The 23980-nt window shown below is 37.5% G+C and overlaps 1 protein-coding gene across 2 annotated transcripts in view; it reads left to right on the top strand.

The window, feature by feature from the left end:
- LRBA (LPS responsive beige-like anchor protein) overlaps positions 1 to 23980 on the top strand; it is a 725050-nt gene that overhangs the window by 691523 nt on the left and 9547 nt on the right. For both annotated transcript variants that reach the window (XM_061142480.1, XM_061142479.1), the window contains exons 53-55: positions 2040 to 2207; positions 19968 to 20069; positions 23253 to 23449. In XM_061142480.1, the coding sequence (XP_060998463.1) occupies positions 2040 to 2207; positions 19968 to 20069; positions 23253 to 23449 (467 nt within the window). The remainder of the gene's footprint in view (positions 1 to 2039; positions 2208 to 19967; positions 20070 to 23252; positions 23450 to 23980) is intronic.

The raw sequence follows: 23980 nt of genomic DNA, 5'->3' as shown, positions 1-23980 counted from the left end.
TCAGCATTTGGTATAGGCTGAGGCAGAAGTCACTGTACATGCTCTGTGATCAAAAACATAATCACATTACGGGGTGTTCAGTATTTTCAGTAGTTAAAACTCATGATTTAGCTTTCACTTTTCTAATTAGTACTTCTTCCCTGATGGCTCAGATGGTAAAGAGTCTGCCTGGAATGCAGAAGACATAGGTTTGATCCCTGGGTCGGGAAGATTCTTGTCTGGAGAATCCCATGCACAGGTTAGCCCTGTGGGCTATAGTCCATGGGGTTACAGAGTCTGACACGTCCGAGCGACTGTCACTTTCTAATTTGAAGGAAGAGTGCATTCAGCTACCTCCTGTCTCATCCTTAGTTAGGTTTTCCCTGTAACCTAACTCCAACCATTTTACCACTAACCCTCTCTACTTTGTTCTTCATATAAATTGGAAATGATAAAAAATTATTATATTTTTTAATATTTAATTTTCTTTTTCTTTTCCATTTTTTATTCTAGAAAGTCTTGAGTTCTTATATTCTTTATTGATAAAGTTAATTTTTAAAATGAAATGTTCTGGTGTTAATTTAAAAGGTTGGAAAAATTCAGAAGTGAACATTTTTAACATTTTATTAGTTAAAATACCTGCTTTGACTAAAGTCTTTTTCCATAGGAGACAAAAGTGTACTTTATCAATTTTGCAGTTTGAGATTGATGTGAATCTGGTCTTAAGTTAGTATCAGAACACTATGTACAAGGGAAAACACTGTAATTGACTTTCCATCTGATGTGGATGAGGCAGTATTTTATTTCTAAATTTGCAGACTTTATAATGTGCTTTGGGTTTATTTAAATCAATAATATAAAAAATTTAGTGGAAATACTTTTTTATATTTATTATCTTGAAAAATTAAATACATATAGATACCAATACTTAGTTGAGACCTCAAGCTTTTGATAGGCTATGATCTGTTCCAAGTTAAACATATAAACTTTTTAGGCATACTAATTTTTTTCCAGCTTAATAGTTTTTATCTTGAACATCTGCATTGTATTTTTTATGACCCCACCGAAATGCTTATTTGAAAAAAGAAAAGCATTCACGCTGAGTATTAAAGGTAGACATTCTATGACATTAATTTGTAGATTCTGTAGACATTTCAGAGAGAAATGTTAGCTAGAAGCTGGTCGGGGTAGAGTAAAAGAGCTGCTATAGCTGTTTAATTCTTTAGACAATTTGTATGAATTACAAACACCGTATCTGATTAAACAAAAAATCTAAAAAGTGGGCCTTTACTTTTTTTCTGACACTGTTATGTGAACAGTTCATCCTATGCTTGACATCCTAGATATATGGTGCATTTACTGGGCCCCCCCTCCCCAGTCATTACTGGTAAACTGTCATCTTAATTTCCCTTCTCCTCAGGAGTTTTCCTCATTCAGACAATTAAAGAAAGAATCACTAGCTCAAATTGCAGTCACAATATATTAGTCCTTTTATCAAAATTTAGCTCATGTAATCCTGATTTGAAAAACAGAAACTCTGGGATGTGGTTTTATACTGTCTTTGTGTAGATCACTTCAGAGAAGAGAAAAAGAAATAAATTGCCTTTCCTGCTTCAGAGATAGGTTTGCATTAGTGAGGTCTGAGTGATAGAGTGCTTACAGAAAGGCAACTAAGTTTTGCTTTGTTTCGAATCATTTCGAGTAACTTTATAAATTGTTGAAATGATTCCAAATAAGGGTTCTCCTGAGTCTGCTTTAATCAGTAGACATAATTCATTTGTAATTCCTAGGAGCTATGTATAAATAATATTATTAGTTGAAATAGTTTTAACATACGTCTTTCAAAAACGTTACTATCACTGTTCAATTGATTCTTTTTGTTGTTGTTAATTATTCAAAGAAAACTTTTAGGTTGAACCAGATAGAATTTTATTATAAAATCTGAATTATTAGAATATGAGTTAATACAACTTCATTATCTTCTTAAAAGTTAAACAATCATTGGAAATTTTTTCAATTTTTAAAATAGCAGTTTAAAAGAAACTTGTTTTGTGTTTCAGGAAAATTGATCCAAGTGGTGTTTGGCCATTGGGATGTCGTCACTTGCCTCACTCGTTCGGAGTCGTATATCGGGGGAAATTGCTACATTCTGTCAGGGTCACGTGACGCAACCCTTCTGCTCTGGTACTGGAATGGAAAAAGCAGTGGTATTGGAGATAACCCGGGCAGTAAGTACAATTTATGACTAAACTTTTACAAGTGATGTATAATAACATTTTGTAGTGAGGTTTTGCCCATTTCATCATGGTGAAAGTGAAACTGAAGTATCAAGTAATTTTAATTTCTTAGTTATAATTTAAGAAAGCTCTAGATAGCCTTGTTATTAACACTTGGTGACCAATGGTAATACAAATTCAAGGATGAAATCTCATTTTCATGTGTTTGGTTATTCTTATCTGAAAATGCTAGTTCTTCATTGGAAATGGCTGTCACCAAATAAAATAGAAGAGTTTAATTCACAAGCAATAAGATATAATGTAAAAGAGCAGTCACATATTGTTTATTGAATTCCTATTTTAAAGAGCAGAAAAATTATAATTTCATGGAAACAAACCAGTCTTTAGAAAAAATATGCTTTCATTTACATATTAAAAGATAAAACAGGTCATAAAAGGCCAATATGGAATATTCAAATTGGCTGTTGGTTTTTCAAATGGGAAATGAAAGTGTTCACCAACAGCCTTAAACATCTTTATGAAACTATGCTGAAGGCAGTAAAACAAAAAATGTGTAACCATTTAAAATTGTAATTCACAGAAGGCAAAAAAGGAAGCAGCTACCATTAAAACCAATCGCACACAGCTGCAGAAAAGAAATGGCTTTAGAAAAATACATTAAGAAGTAGGAAAAAACAATTAAAGGGACTACCTGAAAAATGAGAATTTAATTAAAATGATTATGACAGCACTGAAGAGATCCTGCAAGAATAACATTATATTTTTTATTTCATAGGTAGAGCATTTTAACTGCTCTTAAATATTTACAGTTTCTTAATTTAAAGCAAGTTGCAATTTATTTGGCTAAGGAAGGATCACGTTGTTGCTGATTACCTGAATACTAATGGTACTTACTTCTGCCACTCAGTCCCAAATTATAAAACAGCCTGATTATGTTTAAGTCCATCGTATTTTGAATTGACATATTAAAGCTGTGCTTATCAAATGTATATTATTTGTATGAAAGTGAAACCTTTTAAAAAAATTTACCCAAGAGCCAAGTACAGTTTTAAAAGAAGTATATGCAAAGTATTTTTACCAACACTGTTTCTGCTTTGTATGTATTATGTTTGGTGTGATGGTGAATCAAAGTTTTTGTTTTATGAACCTCTAATATGTATTTCTTATTTTAATCAAAACATGGATAATTCCCTACACAAATTAAATGTGAAAAGTAACTTTAAGGCTTTGATGCTATGGGTAATAGCAGTCAGAGCAAACTTTAGTGTGTGTGCCTATATAGGGAGGTTAGTGTGTACATGTGTGTATTTCACATATTTACACATCTCCGTTTTATATATAATTACATATATATATATGTATATGTATATATATAATATATAATTTATATATAATTTTAAATTCGTAAACTTCAGGGAATTTTGTTTTTCACATTCTTTTGAGAAGTACTTCATGTTCTTTTCTTTATGGAGCTTTATATTCTGTTCATCCTCCTTTCTTGCCTTTTAAGATGAGCAACTACTTTCAATTTCCTTTTCCCTGTTTCTATGAACTCAGTTGAGATTCACTAAACTGTCTCAGACAAACCTAGATTTGACATCGACAATAAGCATACCATTTTGTTATTTATGTGAAAATATTTAGGAAGAACTTAGCTTTAAAATAGTGTGAGATGTTTCATGCACACATAGCAATCCAAATGAAAAAAAATTTTGTTCTTTTTTTTTTTTTAACTTCCTTGACCTAACCATGTTCTCTATGTCATTACTAATGGGTATTTTGAAAAGTAGCTAAAGGCTTTCTAGCTGCACTTAATGTGTAATTGTTGTTACATTTCAGAAATTGAAGTGTATTTTAAAATAAGTGTAATTTAGACCTATTCAGCTTTTCTAGAAGGGATAAATATATATATTTAAATACCTTGTAAATCAACCTAAAAAAGATTTTTTTATGTGCATGACATTATAAAAATGAATCAAGTAGGACTGACCAAATCCTGGAGTTTAGAGTTAGACAAAGCTAAGTTCTATGCTTTGCTATGCTGTCTTGTCTGTAAAATGAAAGCAACGATAGTAACTGACTTAAGGTGTTATCAGAAGCACAGAATGCTTCAGAGCAAATAAATCACCACACGAACACCATCTTGCTGGTATTAGAGTATATATTATAATGTTATATTTTTCATAAAGCACTTCATCTGTACCCTCTCATTGTCTGCGCTATCGTGGACATTAAATCCTAGTAATGCTGGTAATGAAAGGAAAAAAAATAAAAGAATAACTTAACAGCACATCTAATAAAAATTTTAGAAAATTGTAGTGACTCTTGATAAATTAAATTAAATTACATTTCTCACAGTGAACCTCATTCTTTTGGGTCCTTTTATAATGTCTGATGTCCCAGTTGCATTTTGCTTTAACTTTGAAGGATGAATCTGGGAAAAAGACAAATAGGCACTTTTTCATATAATGAGAATTTCCACACATTAGAATGGAAAAATGAATAAACCAGTGTAAGCTTTTCAAATGAAAATGACAAACAAAAAACAAAGACATTTGTACCGCGTGTGAACAGTTTTAAGCACTCATGCAAGCTGGTTCAGATTTTTTAAGCCTGTGGCTCATTGATGGCTCCACAATGCAGCCGCTGAAGTCAGAGATTTTCAGATGAAGAATCTTAGATTATGCTTACTTCTGTGTTGTACCTCTTGGATGAAATGTAATTGATGTTTAAGAAATAGCCAGGCTTTTATATACATAACTCCACCATGGCCTGTAAATACATACAGGGCCTCAACTTAAAGTTTTGAATTTAGACTTTTCTCTTGCTTGGAAAGAAAATGGGTAATTTTTTTAAAAAAACTAGACTATTGCCTTTCCTGCATTTTATAGGTCTCATCCAAGCATATAACTTATTTATTTCAAAAATCATAAGAATAAGCTAGTAGTTTTACTTGCTAGTGTCCTAAGCCTATGGCATTGCCTACAAATCTAATGTTAGTGCTGTATGTAAAGTTGATAGCTTTATTAGTTTTTTTTTTTTTTTAATCTTGTTATCCAGTGTTAATAAGCATGTTGCTCAGGCAAAATCATGCTAATTCAAACTGGATAAAACCTGTATATAGTATAACATGAGGCTTTTAAAAGGATGCACATGTTTTATGAAATCTGACTAGGTTATACAGCAAAAGCCTTGTTTTCCTGTATGACAGATAGTTTTTCTTTTTCTTTTTTTTTTAGTTTTTCATTTTTGACTCTATTGTCTTGTGATAGTTCTCTCCTGTGGAATGCAGTTTTCTTAATGAGAAGAAAAATTAAGATAGGATTCCATTTAGTTGTGGATTTTTTAAATAAAATTAACCAAGAACATTTCAAAGAAAGACGTTTTCTGCATGAAGGCATATCTCTCTTTGCCCTCGTACCCTTTGTGTTTAAAACTGGATTTTGTCACCAAAATGCTTTCCTGGAATACTCATTTTTCCTTCACAATAATGCTGTCCCGACTGTACATTTCCAAATTTTGAAGAAAACGCGCCCTGATGCATTCAGTTGACATTTAAATACTTTAAACTTTAAAATGATCTTGTGATCAAAATGAAAATTCACAGAAGAGTTATTCACTGTTTTTGTATTGTATTAGATCATAAACTTGAAATCAAATACTCATTAAGCATCTAAACATAAGTGCTTATTAAGCATTTTTAGGTATCTGAGTAATTTTTTTTTAAGTCACCGTTCAATAGCTTTAGAAACAAGCAGTCTCTGACTATGAGGTGTTGCATAGATGGTGTGCATAGTATTTCAGTAAAGTAGTTTTCCATTCTCACATTCTGTTTTTGATTTGATTGAAAGGTGGCATTTTTTTCTTCTTTGCAATCAGACATGCTAATCTATATCAGCTTTCTCCTTTATAGGAATGGCGTCTGCTGGGGAAAAAACAAAGTTTTTTTCATAACAAGATTCTGTTAAGAATATTTCAGCACCATTAATTAGAAAGAAGGTTTTATTAAGCATAAGGCTAGCGCTAACAGACCACAGAGCTGTTTTTTAAAGTACTGTATGCTGTGGCTGCCCTGCTTTTTCTCTGTCTAAAACTTCATTTTGTTCCACTCTCATCAATCACTTAAGTCATTACCGTAAATCCTACTGTTGTTAATTTTACTAGTATCACCCTAATGAGACATCCCTGCTATAATTAAAAATGAATTCTAACTTTAAGGCATTCTAAATTTTTTTTTAATGAATTTAGAATGATCTTGCCATGTAACCATAAATACCACTGATATACATAGACTACTCATCAAGTCTTTAAGAAAAGTGGTATCACAATATGTCCAGGTGTGACTTATTTACTGGTTGTCTCTGTGTGCATGTGCTTATGCATATGTATATTTTTGCACACATATTTAGGAATTATGTTCTTTTTATAACAAAGCCTACTATGCTTTACTGAAGCTACCGATAAATCCTTATTCTTTGTCTTGCCAGAATATAGAGGTGGATGTGACACAAGAAGTCAGTGTCATAGAGCGCCATCTGCTGGGCACATTGGGGGACTTGCTAGCGCTGAAAATCAGTACCTGTTAAAACAGGTGTACTTGGTTTTTAATTGCCCGTGGTGTAGTATTTATGGTTCACAAATGTCAAGATATGTACATCTGTGTTGAACTGTATGAGTTTGTAAAAGAAATAACATTCTTTCTTCTTTCGCCCTGCACTAACCTGGATTTGGACTGTTTTCATCAATATTTTGTTTAAGGAAAAAAATAAGCACGATACATAGCTAATGAAACAAAGCCTGACAGTCTGTCATGAGAAGGACTCTTGTCTTATTAATCACAGGTCTTCAGTAAGCTGCAGTTGGAGGAAACCGTTTCCTCCAAGCTGGATGATATTTTCACTGTAGTTTCCTTCTGTTCACGGCTACTCTGAAAGCAGTGTTTGAAACAGCTTTTTTTTTAATATCTGGGAAATGACTCAACCTGATTCTTTGTCTAGAACATGGCTTCTTCCATATATATCTCATCAAGAACATTCCTTGTGGTTTGTGCTATTGCACTAACACTAAGATTGCCCTGTATTTTTCCTTTTTCCTTGAAGAATTCATCAAACGTGGTTTGAAGCAATATGTTGGCAGTGTTCAAGTTCAGGTGACATTAAAACTATGTCTATGAAATTCTCCAGAAGAGCCAGGATGTTTGGTGCCCCATGATGTAATGCAGGCCCTCCCATTCCAGCAAAACAACTCTGTATTTACTGCTTGTAACTAATAGTAGATGTGGTAAAAGGAATTATATTCATATGGCAAATGAATACAGCCTTAATGTGCACCATATGCAGAGTGGTGGGGTGATGTGCCAATATATCACATTTATTTACCTTGTTTAGTTGCAGAAAAAAATGACTATACCATTCAACCCATAGGTTCTTGCCATATAAATATGAAAACAGAAGAACAGATGATTTATGCCCTCAAATTGGAGCTGGGTATCTTCATATGAACACTTTAACAGTGCGACACCAAAGAAAATTGTCTAATACTTTATGCTCAGATAGGATATTTAATTTCAAACAATGGCGGGAATTACCATTAGTTAGAAGCTACAAATTCTCTATAGTCAATGAAGTGTAGGCTCTCAAAGAAAACTGTAAATGTGTCTTGTTTCATTTAACTGAGACTGAATGTACTCTGAAATTTCAAGCTACTTCCTCCCCTCTCTTCCTTTTTTAAGCCTAAAATCAGGAGTCTTCTGCTTTTAAAATGTTGTATGGGGGATGTATATTATTGTAGAACTATTAAGGATATGGTTAATGAAGACCTCCTGGAACAACATATTAGATTGACTTTCAAAGAGTTTGCTTCTTTAGAGAAGTTATATGACATCTTTGTACATATGTACCTTACATTGTGCTTTAGATAGTCCTGAGGATTCATGAACAGAGACCCACTTCTATATGAAATTAGGTAGTATATGTCCCTGACGATTTCTTTTACAGTTGCCCTGTTTTTAAAAGTGATTTTTTTCACATTCAGATGGGTTTGGTCAAATTTTGTATTTTGGATTTGAAGTGGTTTTTGTTTTGTTGCTTTTATTTATTATTAAATTTATTTATTTTTAGTCGAAGGATAATTGCTTTACAATACTATATTAGTTTCTGCCGTACATCAACATGAATCAGCCATAGATATACATACGTCCCCTCCCCCTTGAACCTCCCTCCTACCTCCCACCCTTTCCCACTCCCTCTGGATTGTTACAGAACCCTGGTTTGAGTTCCCTGAGTCATAGAGCAAATTAGACAGGAAAAAATCCTTAGAATTCTTTCTGCCTCTCATGGCTCAGGTCTTCATGACTCTTGAGCTTTTTAGCTTTTATTCTCATAGCTTATAACTTTCTACAGCTGAGAGAATGCTTTATATTTCCTTAGGGTGAGCAGGGTCAGGAAGTTTCTTTTTTTTTTTTTTTTTAATTGAGATATAGTTGGCAGCTAATATTATATGGGTTTCAGATGTACAACATCATGATTTGGTATGTGTATAACTGCAAAGGATCACCACAGTGTCTAAATAACATCCACCACCACACAGTTACACTGTTTTTTTCCAATGTGAGAACTTTTAAGATCTACTCTCAGCAACTTGCAGATATACAATACAGTATTATTAAATGAGCTTCCCAGGTGGCTCAGTGGAAAAGAAGCCACCTGCCAATGCAGGAGTCAGAGGAGATGTGAGTTCCATCCGTAGGTTGGGAAGATCCCCTGGGGGAGGAAATGGCAATCTACTCCAGTATTCTTGCCTGAAAAATCCCACAGACACAAGAGCCTAGCAGGCTACAGTCCATCGCGTCAAAAAGAGTTGGACACAACTGAGTGACTGAGCATGATTATTAACTATATTCACCATACTCCACATTAAATTCCCAAGACTTACTCACTTTATAAGTGAGTTTGTACCTTTAGACCACTGTTGCCCATTATGCCCACTCTCCACCTTTGGCAACCACCTCTGGCAGTCTATTCTCTCTATCTTTGAAGTTAGTGTTTTGTTTTTTTTTTTTTTAATTCTACACATAAATGAGATCATAAAAAGTATTTGTCTTTGTCTGACTTATTTTATTTATCATAATGCCCTTAACGTCTATCCCTATTGCCACAAATGGCAGGCTTTACTTATTTTTTATGACTGATATTCCAGCGTGTGTGTGTGTGTGTGTGTAGCATTTCGTCTATCCATTCGTCCACCAGTGGTTGCTTAGGCTGTTTCCATGTCTTGGCCATTGTGAATAATGTTGCAGTGAACATGGGGTGCAAATATCTTCTCAAATTAGTTTTCATTTACACCTAGAAGTGAACTTGCTGGATCACGTGGTAGTTATAGTTTTAACTTTTTGAGGAAGCTGCATACTGTTTTCTATAGTGTTTGCACCAATTTACATTCCTACCAGCAGTGCACAAGGATTCCCCTTTCTCCACTTTCTTATCAAAACTTGTTATTTCTTGTCCTTTTCATAAAGCCAGTCTAGCAGATGTGAGGGTATCTCATTGTGGTTTGCATTTCCCTGGTGATAAGTGGTGTTGGGTTACCTTTTTGTGTACTTCTTAGCCATCTGTATGTATTCTTTGTAAAAAAATCTATATATATATCTATTCAGATCCTCTGTCCATTTTTAAGTTAGATTGTTCTCTTGATATTGGGTTATGTGAATTCTTTACATGTTTTGGATATTAACCCTTTTTCAGGTATTATGATCTGTAAATATTTTCCCCCATTCAGTCTGTTGCCTTTTCATTTGGTTGATGGTTTCCTTTGCTGTCTAGAGGTTTTTAGCTTGATGTAATCTCACTTGTTTATTTTTTGCTTTTGTTGTCTTTGCTTTTGGTGTCAAATCCAGGTGTTTCAAATTGCTAAAGATGTGAAAAATCCTCTATACTTTTCACTAATGCCTTACTTGTGTATCTTTAACAAATGTTAAAAATGTTAAGGAGGACAAATTACAAAGAATTTTATGTGACTTGGATATTTAGGATTGATAGATAAAAAGTTATCCATTTTCATTTTCGTATTTATAAGAATCATAATATTAAACATGAACAAATATGGATAAGATTTCAACAACTTTTTCTAAGTATCTACATTCTTTTTGGAGGCAGAGTTGTATAATGTTGATGTTTCCAGACACACATATGTAACTACAGAAGCTATCAAAGAATTAGAGCCAAAGATAAGCCTGTCTGTGGGGAATTGGCAAGTGAAAAGTCTCAAAAAACTAGGATAAAAGAAGTACACGAGCTAAGTAAAGTTTGATATGTCCACACGATGGAAGACCCTATGGCCATTAATGTATTATGAATTGTGATATTGACATGAAAGGATATGCTCTCTGAATTGGTAAGTGTGAGAGATCACCAAACCACGCGTAAATAAGATGCATTTTAAGTATCTGTGTGGGTAAGTGTATGCTTTGTATACTGTATTGCTGTTGTTCAGCTGCATGTAACTCTTCACGATGCCGTGGACTGCAGCACGCCAGGCTTCCCTGTCCTTCACTATCTCCCAGAGTCTGCTCAAACTCATATCCGTTGAGTCAGCGATGTCATCCAACCGTCTCATCCTCTGTTGCCCACTTCTCCTCCTGCCCTCAACCTTTCCCAACATCAGGATCTTTTCCATTGAGTTGGCCCTTTGCATCAAGTGGCCAGAGTATTGGAGCTTCAGCTTCAGCGTCAGTCCTTGCAATGAATATTCAGGACTGATCTCCTTCAGGATGGACTGGTTTGATCCCCTTGCTGTCCAAGGGTCTCTCAAGAGTCTTCTCCAACACCACAGTTTTAAAGCAGCAATTCTTCGGCAGTCAGTCTTCTTTATGGTCCACCTCTCACATCCATACGTGCCCACTGGAAAAACCATAGCCTTGACTGTATGGACCTTTGTTGTCAAAGTGATGTCTCTGCTTTTTAATATGCTGTCTAGGCTAGAAAAAACTTTGAAATAATAACTGGTAAATGTAAGCAATGGTCATTTTAGGTAGTGAAACTTAGAGACATTTTTTCGTTTTCTTCTTCATAATTTACTAAATTATATGAATGCTTTATAATGAGCATGTATTATTTTGATAATCAGAGACAATAAATATATTTTATTAGGTCGGAAAATGCCTAGTTATTGTAATGTACCTTCCCTTCCTGCTCTCAGCTCCATGCTCTGGCTATATCAGAATTAAATGGATTGTCAGAGAAGGTTGGAAAATCTAAGAAAAAGAGGAATGGGAGAAATCATAGTCTACTTTCTGGAAATGAAGGTATATTCTCCTCCCTGGCAGGAAAAATAGTAATAAGAACTATTTTGAATTGGTATTTATGTGTCACAGGATCAAATACACTTAGGCTACAAAAAAATGTGTGCAACAGAGGGTGAAAATATGCATCATTCTACTGCTGCTAGCTGGTGTTTCTTGAGTGCTCCCTACATGCGAGGCACAGCTTCAGCACGTTACATAGTAGCTCATCAATCCTCATGGTAGTCCTGGGTAGCCCACCAGGTTCCTCTGTCCATGAGATTCTCCAGGTAAGAATACTGGAGTGGGGATTCCTTCTCCAGAGGATCTTCCCAACTCAGGGATCAAGTCCACGTCTCTTGCATCTCCTTCATTGGCAGGCGTATTCTTTACCACTGAGCTACCTGAGCAGCCCAGTCCTGTTGTTATCCTTGTTTTATAGATGAGGCACAGAGAGAATATCAGTATGCCTCTACTTTCTAGATCTTTCTAGAACTATGAGAACTTACTAGATTGAGGGCAGGAGGAGATTGTTTACATTTACTAGTTATCATTCCAGACTTTTTTCTATGCCTAGACAGCGTATTAAAAAGCAGAGACATCACTTTGACAACAAAGGTCCATATAGTCAAAGCTATGGTTTTTCCAGTAGTCATGTACAGATGTGAGAGTTGGACCATGAAGAAGGCTGAGCACCGAAGAACTGATGCTTTCGAATTGGTGTGCTAGAGAAGACTCTTGAGAGTCCCTTGGACAGCAAAGAGATCAAACTAGTCAATCCAAAAGGAAATCAACCCTGAATATTCATTGGAAGGACTGATGCTGAAGTTGAAGCTCCAATACTTTGGCCACCTGACGCAAAGAACTGACTCCTTAGAAAAGACCCTGATGCTGGGAAAGGTTGAGGGCAGGAGGAGAAGGGGACGACAGAGGATTAGATGGTTGGATAGCATTGCCGACTCAGTGGACATGAATTTAAGTTCTCATAGTCTTCATGGTTCTAGTAAGACCTATGAACTTCAAAACCAAGGGAAAGGAAGCATAGCTAGCAAACTAGAGCCTGGATTCAAACCTAGGCACTCTAGGCCAGAGGCACCATTCTTACCCACTAAACTGGACAGCGTTTTAAGTTTCTTTTCATTGGATCATCAACTGTGGAAAATTTGATACAACTTTGTCACTAAAGCACTCTTAGCACTTGCAGAAGATAATTTTATTACCTCTAGCAATCTCTAGTTAGTATTGAGTTCTTACGAAAGTATGCCATGATAAGATTATGTACTTTTTAAATACTATTACACATGTTAGGAATATACTTTATGTATATACAATTGTAGGTATATACTTACACAAGTGCACTTTTTAATGTAATATTAGAAGATGATTCTGTTGTCATCAACTTTTGTTTATATAAGTTCATATAAACATATATATATATAGTATATATCATAGAAAGGAGAAAAGTTATAAATCAATAACTTAGTATTATTGAGTTTTAAGCCAACATTATACTGTCTTATATTAATAATTCTAATAATATTTACAAGAGGAAGCTACCAAATTTTATTTTTGGTTGTCATATTCTAAATGCAGCCATGACTTGTTTTCTGTAATGTATATGTTCAACAAAATCAACATGTTTTCACAATGGAAAAAATCCATAATGAAATGAAAAGAGAAGGAAAGGTTGGTAGAGATGGTATATATAGACCAAGTCTTAAATAATTTCTCTTTGTATAATTAAAATGTAGTGTTATCATTGTAGTTGAAAAATTAGAAAGTTAATAGAAAGATTTAAGAAACATTTAACAACTAACCTCATTTCTGCTTCACAAAAACCATTTCCTCTCCTGATTTACCATTATGGTGAACCACATGAGAAACCTTAGTCTTCAGTTTTCATATGAATTTTTTCATTGATGAGTGCTTTATAGTAATCAAATGTAATTAAAATGGAATAAAAGATGTGCAAAACAGAAGTATCCAGCTTTAAGAAATGGCGAGTATAAATAATACTTAGATTTTTTAAAATCTATATATATATATGTAATAATTACATATTTAGGTCCTTAAACAAATTTACACTTTCTTTCAAAATGAATACTCTATTGAAGTGATTTTTTTTTTTAAAGCCAGGTTTCATATTTTGTTTTATGTCCCTTAAGAGGTCAGATGGGTATTAGATTTTGCTAACCTGGAAAATCATATTGGTTGTTTTTATATAAAAACCTTATTAGTTGATGGTAAATATTTATTTTGTATAAAAGTTAAGTTATAATAGTTTGGACTTCAGTGCAGCTTTTTGATCTTTCCAATAACAGATATTTATAATTAGCAGGCTTATAGTAGGGTCAACAAAACCTTATCCAGTGACCATTTAAAATCAAATCATTTACAAATACAAGGTCATATTTTCTTGCCTTTCTTGTTTCCACAGCACATAATACATACTTGGTAAATGTTATGTTAAAGTGAAGGAATTAAAGGAATGAATGAATAAACAAATGGGAAATGTTAACGTCTGTCCAAGGAGTAGTTAAACTTAAGTTTTAATTGAAAGAGCTAATTTTACTTCTATAAAACTAAAACTAAGGGAAATGTTGACCTGCTCCTCATTTCATGATAGATGGTATGAAAATGGTAAATGAATGAAGCGGATTCTCTCTGCCAGTAACAGCATACTTAAACTGCTAATGAGAACTTTGCAGTGCCTTTTAAAAATAATTTAATTTTCATTAAGACTGAGAGATGATGCCCAAAGTACCAAGAACTTTATTCATTTTTAAAAATGCAAGTCAAATTTTGCCAGAAATAGGCGTCAGGGCTATTTTTACCTGGCTTATTAATTCTCTTTGTCTTAATGGATACAGATCTTTTGAAATATTTTTCTCATTGGATATTTATGAACAGGATACCAGAGAAATTACTGTTTCCTCCGTCTCTTCTTTCAGGTCTAACTTTAAGTGGTTCAGAGTCCATTTGATGAAGAAATACATTCAGTGTTATGAGAGCACGAAAGAAACACATTTAATAGCAGCATTTGTTATTCTGCCTAATGGTGTAAAACATTCCACCTAATATTTTAAAACACAGGTCCAATATAAATGCTTAATGGGTATTATGGAGATCTTGTGCTGCTTAAATGAAACTTGGGTTGTTATAATGGCGTCTGTAAGTTAGTAACTGATATTCCCTGTTATGTACTGAGAAAAGCACATCTGTAAAAACTGATGTGTCCTGGTGTTTGTGGCAGGATTTGGACTGTCTTTAATCTCCTTTGACTTGTTCATCTTCCTTTAAGGCCATCCATAAAGATGCACTGAGTGTCCTTTTCAGCCTTTGGTTAGGATTTGCATCAGTAGTCATAAACCTGCTCTCCGGACAAAGACACCCTTTCCTTTGAAGTAGTTGCTCAAGCTTTTCAAAGCAGTCCAAGAAGTCTATCCTCTTTCTCTTTTTATTTTTCTTTAAGAAGAGTTTGAAGTGTAGCCCCTTAAACTAGCGGCAAGATAAATTTTTCTCTTCAGCTTTATTGAAAGCCATGACGATTTTTCAAGCAGTAAGACTTTAAAAGGTTCTTGAGGGAATCTGTTCTGCTTTATGATCTATAGCTTTTGGTAGATCCTACTATCTCAAAGCAAAAGTGAAGACTTTTTGTATCCACTAACTACTGCAAATTTTTATCAAAGAATTAACCTGATGTTTTTCAGAAGACATTTTCCCCCTGCTCTGTATTCAGTTTAGAGACTTCGATGAGAGATGGCCATAGCTTTGGAGTCTTTGAAAAGGTAATATGTGGCCAGTGTTGTCTTATTTGAGCAGATTTTCCCCGCTAGGTATTAACTCTGTGTGTTGACAGGAGGGGCAGATTTAGCTGAGTGCTGCAGTGAGAGTCTCCTATGGTTCTCAGATTTCCTTTCTACGCTTTCCAAACACATAGACATAGACATGTATATGTATTGTTATCAATATGTGAATGTTATTGCTATATTGCAGGATAATGTAACCACAGAGAAATAAATAGATTCTGTGAGCCACTATGAACCCTGCGTTTCCCTTCCCCCATCATCATGTCTACCCTTCATAATTTCATTCCAAGGGGTTCCCAAAATATCTGTTGAACTTACCAGTTTGGACCTGTTGGACTTAAATCTCACATCGTATAATTCTGTTTGCTACAGTGAAATTGTAATATGTAAAACATTTGGCTTATAGAAACTTATAAAAACCCAAGTATTTATTTTGAGCATATTTTTTAATGAGAAAATGTAAAGAATATCTGATCTTCACCCCATACAGTAAAGGGTAATATGAAGTTTAGTCTTTAAACAAGACTGTAAATAGCTTTTCTTAGAGGGAATGATCTCTCTTCTTATATTGTTGTATGTGGACTTTTAGAGGTTGTTAATGTGTGTTTCCTGAGGTGGGGGAAAGTTCAGTAGCAGGGGCTGTTTTGTTTTTTTTTTTTTCTTTACTGGAAAAAATCTAGTGAAATCAGTTACTTGAGTAGAACCCAATGATCATAAGTTTACCCTTATGCTTTCAATTTGTTGTTTTTCTTTTCTTTTTCTCTCCTTTTCCTCTTTCTCCCCCCTGTATTTCCTGAGCTGTCTAATCTGCTTCCTGGGTTAGGAAACATTTTGCCAAACTTTGAAGCCAGAGTCCTAGCATTGAACAGGCCTTATTTAGAGATCAAGCCCAAGGAAAAGAAAAATGTCTTTTGGTTTTGAAATGACACAGTATGTGCCTGTGTGTTCTGATGTGTGGAGGGAAAAATGATCGGTATGGTGTGGATTATTAGAAACTAGTATTTGTCAGTAAAGCATAGTTACAAAAATCTTAATTATGAGTTTACAAAAAAGAATGCTTATATCTTAATTTACTTTATGGGGTAAATCATGAGGCTTCCTAAACACTAACTTTACAGTCTTAGAAAATTCTCAGTATTTCACCTCTTTCACATTAAAGAAAGAAACCTAATTGAAAGCAATCTTCTCATTTCCTCTCCATGTCCCTGAGAAAATACTCTTAGATCTAGAAAACAAACAAATAAAAAAGTTAGCATTGGCATGTTTAAGTGACAGCATTCCAGAAAATGGTACCTTATGAAAACAAAAAGGAACAATCACAATGAAAATATATTCCTTAGATCTTAATGATTTTAATTCTTGATTTTAAGAAAGTTGTCAATAGATAGACATTAATTTCAAAACTATAACATCATATGGTATTTTTGTGGAATATAGAGCATCTTGAGAAAGGGGAAGAAACCATGAATCAGGGCTAAAGTATTGGTAACTTTTTAAAATTATTTCTATTTTTAGTGGCAAGACTTACCTCCAGCAGAAGGTTAAGTAGGTCAGATAGGTTTGCATTATTTGCTTCTTTTCTTAACAAATTTATATACTTTTAAAGGGAAAAAAAAATAGTTGCTTGTGTAACAAATGCTTTCTGGATTGGAAAATCTGAAGTTAACTTTGTATTAAGGTGGGTTTTTCTTCCCATGCATGCGTGCTGCATGCTAAGTCACTTCAGTCGTGTCCGTATAGACCCGCCAAGCCACTCTGTCCGTGAGATTCTCAAGGCAAGAATACTGCAGTGGGTTCCCATTCCCTCCTCCAGGGGATATTCCCAACTGAGGGATCGAACCCATGTCTCTTATATGTCCTACGTTGAGAGGCGAGCTCTTTACCAGTAGCACCACCTGGGAAGCCCATTCTCACCCCCCAAAAGTTTTAAAACTAAGTCAAAGAAACCAAGCCCCTGTTGCACTTACCCCCTGACCTTTTAGGATTTCATTTGAGGGCTCCCTTGGTCAGTCACCTGGCATGCAAGCCAGTTCCTGCATCTGCACGGAGCACAGCCAGTGTGGTGCAGAGTTTGACCTGATACCTTTTCACTCAGAAGCACCTAGAGTAACCAAAAGCCAGGAAGGACACGGTGGGGACCGAACTTTGCATCATGCAGTCAGTAAACGCACTGTATTAATTATGTGAGATGACCAGACAGATCGAAGTAACTGCAGGTTCCTGGGGCAGAGGGGCCCAGAGCACAGAGACCAGACTGTCTTCAAAGGAGAGGTGCTCTCCTGGTTTGGGTCAATGTGCTGTCAAGAAAACGTCTTTTCCTTCTTCCCACCCCGCCAAAACATAGGCAGGTACCTAAATTTGCATGACATTTCAGAGAACACATTGACCATCATAAAAACCACTAGTTAATTTTTTGACCAGCAGCATTTGGTCATAACACAGTGGTGTGATCACTCACCTAGAGCCAGACATCCTGGAGTGCAAAGTCAAGTGGGCCTTAGGAAGCATCACTATGAACAAAGCTAGTGGAGGTGATGGAATTCCAGTTGAGCTATTTCAAATCCCAAAAGATGATGCTGTGAAAGTGCTGCACTCAGTATGCTAGCGAATTTGGAAAACTCAGCAGTGGCCACAGGACTAGAAAAGGTCAGTTTTCATTCCAATCCCAAAGAAAAGCAATGCCAAAGAATGCTGAAACTACCACACAGTTACACTCATCTCACACGCTAGCAGAGTAATGCTCAAAATTCTCTAAGCTAGGCTTCAACAATACATGAACCAGGAACTTCCAAATGTTCAAGCTGGATTTAGAAAAGGCTGAGGAACCAGAGAGATCAAATTACCCACATCTGTTGGATCATTGAAAAAGTAAGAGAATCCCAGAAAAACATCTACTTCTGCTTTATTGACTGTGCCAAAGCCTTTGACTGTGTGATCACAACAAACTGTGGAAAATTCTTCAAGAGATGGGAATCCCAGACCACCTGACCTGCCTCCTAAGAAATCTGTGTGCAGGTCAAGAAGTAACAGTTAGAACCAGACATGGAACAACAGACTGGTTCCAAATTGGGAAAGGAGTACATCAAGGCTGTATATTGTCATCCTGCTTATTTAACTTATATGCAGAGTACATCATGAGAAATGCCAGGCTGGATGAAGCACAAGCTGGAATCAAGGTTGCCAGGAGAAACATCAATAATCTTAGATACACAGATGACACCACCCTTATGGCAGAAAGCAAAGAAGAACTAAAGAGCCTCTTGATGAAGATGAATGAAAGAGGAGGATGAAAAAGTTGGCTTAAAACTCAACATTCAGCAAAGTAAGATCATGGCATCTGGCCCCATCTCTTCATGACAAATAGATGGGGAAACAATGGAAACAGTGACAGACTTTATTTTCTTGGGCTCCAAAATCATTGCAGATGGTGACTGCAGCCATGAAATTAAAAGACATTTGCTCCTTGGAAGAAAAACTATGACCAACCTAGACAGCATATTAAAAAGCAGAGACATTACTTTGCTGACAAAGGTCTGCCTAGTCAAAGGTATAGTTTTTCCAGTAGTCATGTATGGATGTGAGAGTTGGACTATAAAGAAAGCTGAGCGCCGAAGAATTGATGCTTTTGAACTGTGGTGTTGGAGAAGACTCTTGAGTCTTCTTGGACTGCAAGGAGATAAAACCAGTCAATCCTAAAGGAAATCAATCCTGAATATTCATTGGAAGGACTGATGCTGAAGCTGAAACTCCAATCGTTTGGCCATCTGATGGTGGCCAGAACTGGCTCACTGGAAAAGACCCTGATGCTGGGGAAGATTGAAGGCAGGAGGAGAAGGGGACGACAGAGGATGAGATGGTTGGATGGCATCACCGACTCAGTGGACATGAGTTTGAGATGATGAAGGACAGGGAAGCCTGGCGTGCTGCAGTTCATGGGGTTGCAGAGTTGGACACGACTGAGCAACTGAACTGAACTGAACTGCTTTGAGACACCATGAATGCAGTTCAGACTATCCTCACCAAGACAAGGGTCTCAGTGGCCCAGGAGGAAGAGGGCCGGCTGAGGGGGCGGGGAGAGGAAGCCACCACATTCCGTACTTTATTATTATTCATCCATAGATCATCTCATCAGATGAATATTCATATTTGCAAATGTATCTGAGGCAGTTATAGAGGCAGTTATAATGCAGATTTTTGTGTTACTTTTTCCGTTTTAAACTATTGTTGCTTGATCATCATGTAAAGCTTAGAAATTTAGCAACCTGCGCTCCTCAGACTGTAGCATAGAGTCCAGATCATCACCTGAAAATAGGATTTGGGGTCAGAGTCCCTGGTGGTTCCTGCCTGCGAATGCAGGAGACCTGGATTAAATCCTTAGGTCAGGAAGATCCCCTGGAGGAGGGCATGGCAACCCACTCCAGCGTTCTTGCCTGGAGAGTCCTCGTGGACAGAGGAGCCTGGTGGGCTACATTCCATGGGGTCAAAGAAGAGTTGGACATGACTGAGCAACTGACACAAACGTTTGTTTCCAAAGCTGTAAATTAAAGCTTTAGGCGTCATGGGTATTAGGAGCAAATTATTGGTGATTTACTCTGAGTACAGGGAGGTCATCCCTCACATGAACTCAAATTAATTTGTCCTTTTTATCTTTTTTTCCCCCAAAAGGTGAGACCACCACTCCTCGGGCCATTCTGACAGGTCATGACTACGAGATCACTTGTGCTGCTGTCTGCGCGGAGCTCGGCCTCGTGTTGAGTGGCTCTAAAGGTAAATCTGCGGGACCTTCAAAAAATGAGTGCATTTTTTGGTGTCTTCTAGTAGCAGACCCAGAGAAGGCAATGGCACCCCACTCCAGTATTCTCGCCTGGGAAATCCCATGGACAGAGGAACCTGGTAGGCTGCAGTCCATGGGGTCACGAAGAGTCAGACATGACTGAGCGACTTGACTTTCACTTTTCACTTTCATGCACTGGAGAAGGAAATGGCAACCCACTCCAGTATTCTTGCCTGGAGAATCCCAGGGATGGGAGCCTGGTGGGCTGCCGTCTGTGGGGTCACACAGAGTCGGACACGACTGACGTGACTTAGCAGCAGTAGCAGATCACCGAAGATGAACTTGGAGCTTTTCTTCCTGAAGCTGTGCTGTCTATCACAGGGCTGTTAGACGCATGGCAGACCCATGACTGTGCCCGTTAACTGAAATGAAATGAAATTAGCAGTGCAATTCCCTGCTGGCACTAGCCACATTGCAGGGGCTCAGTATTCACCTATGACTAGGGACTGTGGTATTGGACAGCCCAGAAAGGGAACTTTTCCATCACCGCAGAAAGTCCTGTTTCACAGCATTGCTCTGAAGAGTGAGGCGAGAACAAGAGCATTTTTGTGTGTTTGTTTATTCGTCTCGATTCTGGCTGGGCTGGCTTCCATCTCACACCTGAACGGAAATTCCTGACCCAGTCTATCTTTCCTTCCAAATCTCTGAATGAGGATGGCATTGGGAATGGAGTGGAAAAACCCTTCAGCCTGTTTGCCTGAGGGTCTGCCCTCATAGCATCGTCATATGTTCCGGCCAAAGATGTTAAGCACACTTTCCAAGAGCACACACAGCACATCAGCGTCTGACCAGGAACAGAGCTGTTTCCAATTCAGTTTCATTCAGTTGTAATACTCTGTTCATCTCTCTGTCCCACTGCCCTGAACTTAGCTCTTGAACATACAAAATGTAATTGCATCTCTTTTAGGCTGATCTGATGGGGAGGCATAGAGTTTTTGAGTCACCTTACCTGTGCCTTGAACTATAATACTTTGTCTAGCTAACAAGACGTATTAGTTCAATATTGGTATTTAAAACTTAGTTGGTCAAAACAATGAAATAATAATAATGATAACAAGAATCCTATAACTGCTTTTTATACCCAGTGATTTTATTTATCCTGAGCTAACATGAGTTCTTGGACTGCATGCAATCCAAACTGGACATCTTTCATGGTTTCATGCAAAGATATTAAAAATCAGTCATTTAAATGGGAAGTATTATGATTAATAATTGGAAATTTTATTATTGTTCCATGGCTTTTAAAATTTTTATCAAAACATTTAAAATTCTCTTGTTCAGTTTCATGCATACACGGGCTTCCCTGGTGACGCAGTGGTAAAGAATCTGCCTGTAATGCGGGAGGCGAAGAGTCAGACATGACTCTTCGGGTCATGACAGACATGACATCCTCAGGTCAGGAAGATTTCCCTGGAGATGAGAATGGCAACTCGCTCCAGTATTCTTGCCTGGAGAATCCCATGGACAGAGGAGCCTGGTGAGCTACAGTCCATGGGGTTTCGAAGAGTTGGACACAAATGAGCACATATACATACATATATACACATATCTCTGGACATAAAAAACAAGTGAAACATTTACTTAGTACACTGTAATTTAAAACATTGGAAACATTGAGAATGAAAGTGTCTCACTTCTTTGTGAAAAATACAAGTGCTTTGACAGTGCTTGCCCACTCCTCTCCATGTAATGTAAGATAAGGGGCAAGAATCTTCTTGATGCCTTGACCAGTTGTCAGCTTCCTTCCTCAGTTTGGATCAGCTTCCAACATTTTATCTTGTCTGCTTTCAGTGTCATGAAGCATCTCCTCGGTTTCCTTTAGTGTAAAGGTTCTTGCTGGCCCCACTCCCAGGATATCCTCGTGTTTAATAAGTTGCTTTCCTAACTTACGTCAGTGAGGCCACCTTCACTCACCCCCTCAGGCTGCGTATCCACAGCCTCTCGGTGATATCAACACCCCACGGTCAGCTCTGTCCTCTCTAAATCCATGTAGCTTTGCTTCGGGTTTCACTTCCAGCTTTGTGACTTCTCATTGCCTTATGGCAGGTTCATCTTTGTTGGCCACTATCCTCTTTTGATCATCCATTTTTGTAAAATGTCATACAGCCCCATCCCTGGTGACAAGGAGGCAACACAGCCACAGGGGTAGCTGTCTGTGGGTAAGCTGAGTCACGGACACGCAGTGACCACTCACTAACAGACTGTGAGAGAGGTGGGCCTGTTATTTCTAGTCGTTTGTGGGCTGAAGAGCTGGTTATGAAGTGTATACCTTATGCAGTTACTGTGGTAACTGAAATCTGAACTGAGGCTGGGGTCATTTAGAGTGACAACTGAAATCTATGCTTGCCGGAACTGTGCAGAGCAAACACTGCCTTACATATTTATGGTGAGGATGCTAAAAACTTACCAACTCCCTGAGTGGTCAAGAGAAAGCAGAGAGGCGTGCTTTCGTAGTCACGTAGGGACAGGTGATGATTCCATGTAGCTGGGAGTAATTTAGCCCGGAGAAAAGTGGGGCCTATAGTCTAGTTACCTCTTTTATCCAGCGAGACGTTTCCTAGAACCTGTTCACCACACGGGCGGTTTTGGTTACCGGCTCCTCCTTTGCTTTGCATGCAGCAGGCACTCCGTGAAGATGAAAAGCACTGCTCCGTGTGGCTGCTCGGCAGTGTCTTCACCTTCCTTACTGAGTTTACACCATGCCCCCCCAGGCCCCTATGAGATGCAGGGAGGGTCACAGAAGGTCATCTTGTACCTCACGGCAGCCCGTGTTTAACTGAGGCCCAGCCTTCCTGGAAGCTCCTCTCGGATTTGAAATTTGTCCTCTTCCTTTCTGAATTCCTCCATTTTTTGTTTTAATCATCTCTGGGCATAATGAATTTCACAAGTAATTTCCTGTTTCTTGAGATGTGAAATTGGACATGTATGACTGTTTCCTCCCAAGTGGAAGGTGAGATCTGGCTGGCATGCCGATTTTACAAAATAACTGATATCTTTTTCAGTCTACAGCTATGATATGGTACTGTCATCCTGCTTGATCTGTGCTCGAGACTCAGATCACATTTGTCTGTTCTTCTGAAAACACTTCATTTTGCCTTTTGTTTCTGTTTTCTCAGAGGGACCATGTCTCATACATTCCATGAATGGAGACTTGTTAAGGACTTTGGAGGGTCCAGAAAACTGCCTGAAACCAAAACTCATTCAGGCGTCAAGAGAGGGCCATTGTGTCATATTCTATGAGAATGGCTCCTTCTGTACTTTCAGTGTGAATGGAAAACTCCAGGCCGCCATGGAAACAGATGATAACATAAGGGTAAGTGTACCTTACAGACTTCTCAGTATCTGTGCTTTTACCTCAGAGTGTGTAGGTGAGTGAGGAGGTAGAAAGTCCACCAAAGAAGCCTCTGTGTTTAGACACCAAGGGCCTCTTTTTCGCCTGAGAGAGAATCATCCGGTGGCACTTAGACGGGGGTGTCTGCTTCCCAGAGCCCAGCCTGTCCGGGCCGCGCCAGCTGTCTGCCCAGCCTGCAGCGCAGGTCATGAAGTGAAGCCAGGAGGAGCCTGCAGCAGAGGGAAGCTCCTAGGTCCCGGGAAGCCATCCTGGGTGGCTGTCAGTGCCCCTGCTCATTATTCTCCTGTTTTTGTTTTTTGAACCTAAGAATGTTAACTGCACGCTGCTGTTTCCCAAGTATCAAAGCTGAAATAGTGCCTTAAGAGCACCCTAAAACTGGCTCTGTCTACACTTGAACAGGCTGATAGTGGGAGTGGTAGGGATTATGATGATTTAGGGTTAGCATCTAATTGCAGAACTTGACTTCTATGTGGATAACAAGACCCAAACACA

The sequence above is a fragment of the Dama dama genome, chromosome 5 (assembly GCF_033118175.1).
Source record: "Dama dama isolate Ldn47 chromosome 5, ASM3311817v1, whole genome shotgun sequence".
Lineage (NCBI taxonomy): Eukaryota > Metazoa > Chordata > Mammalia > Artiodactyla > Cervidae > Dama > Dama dama.
This window is presented reverse-complemented; position numbering and strand designations above follow the sequence as displayed.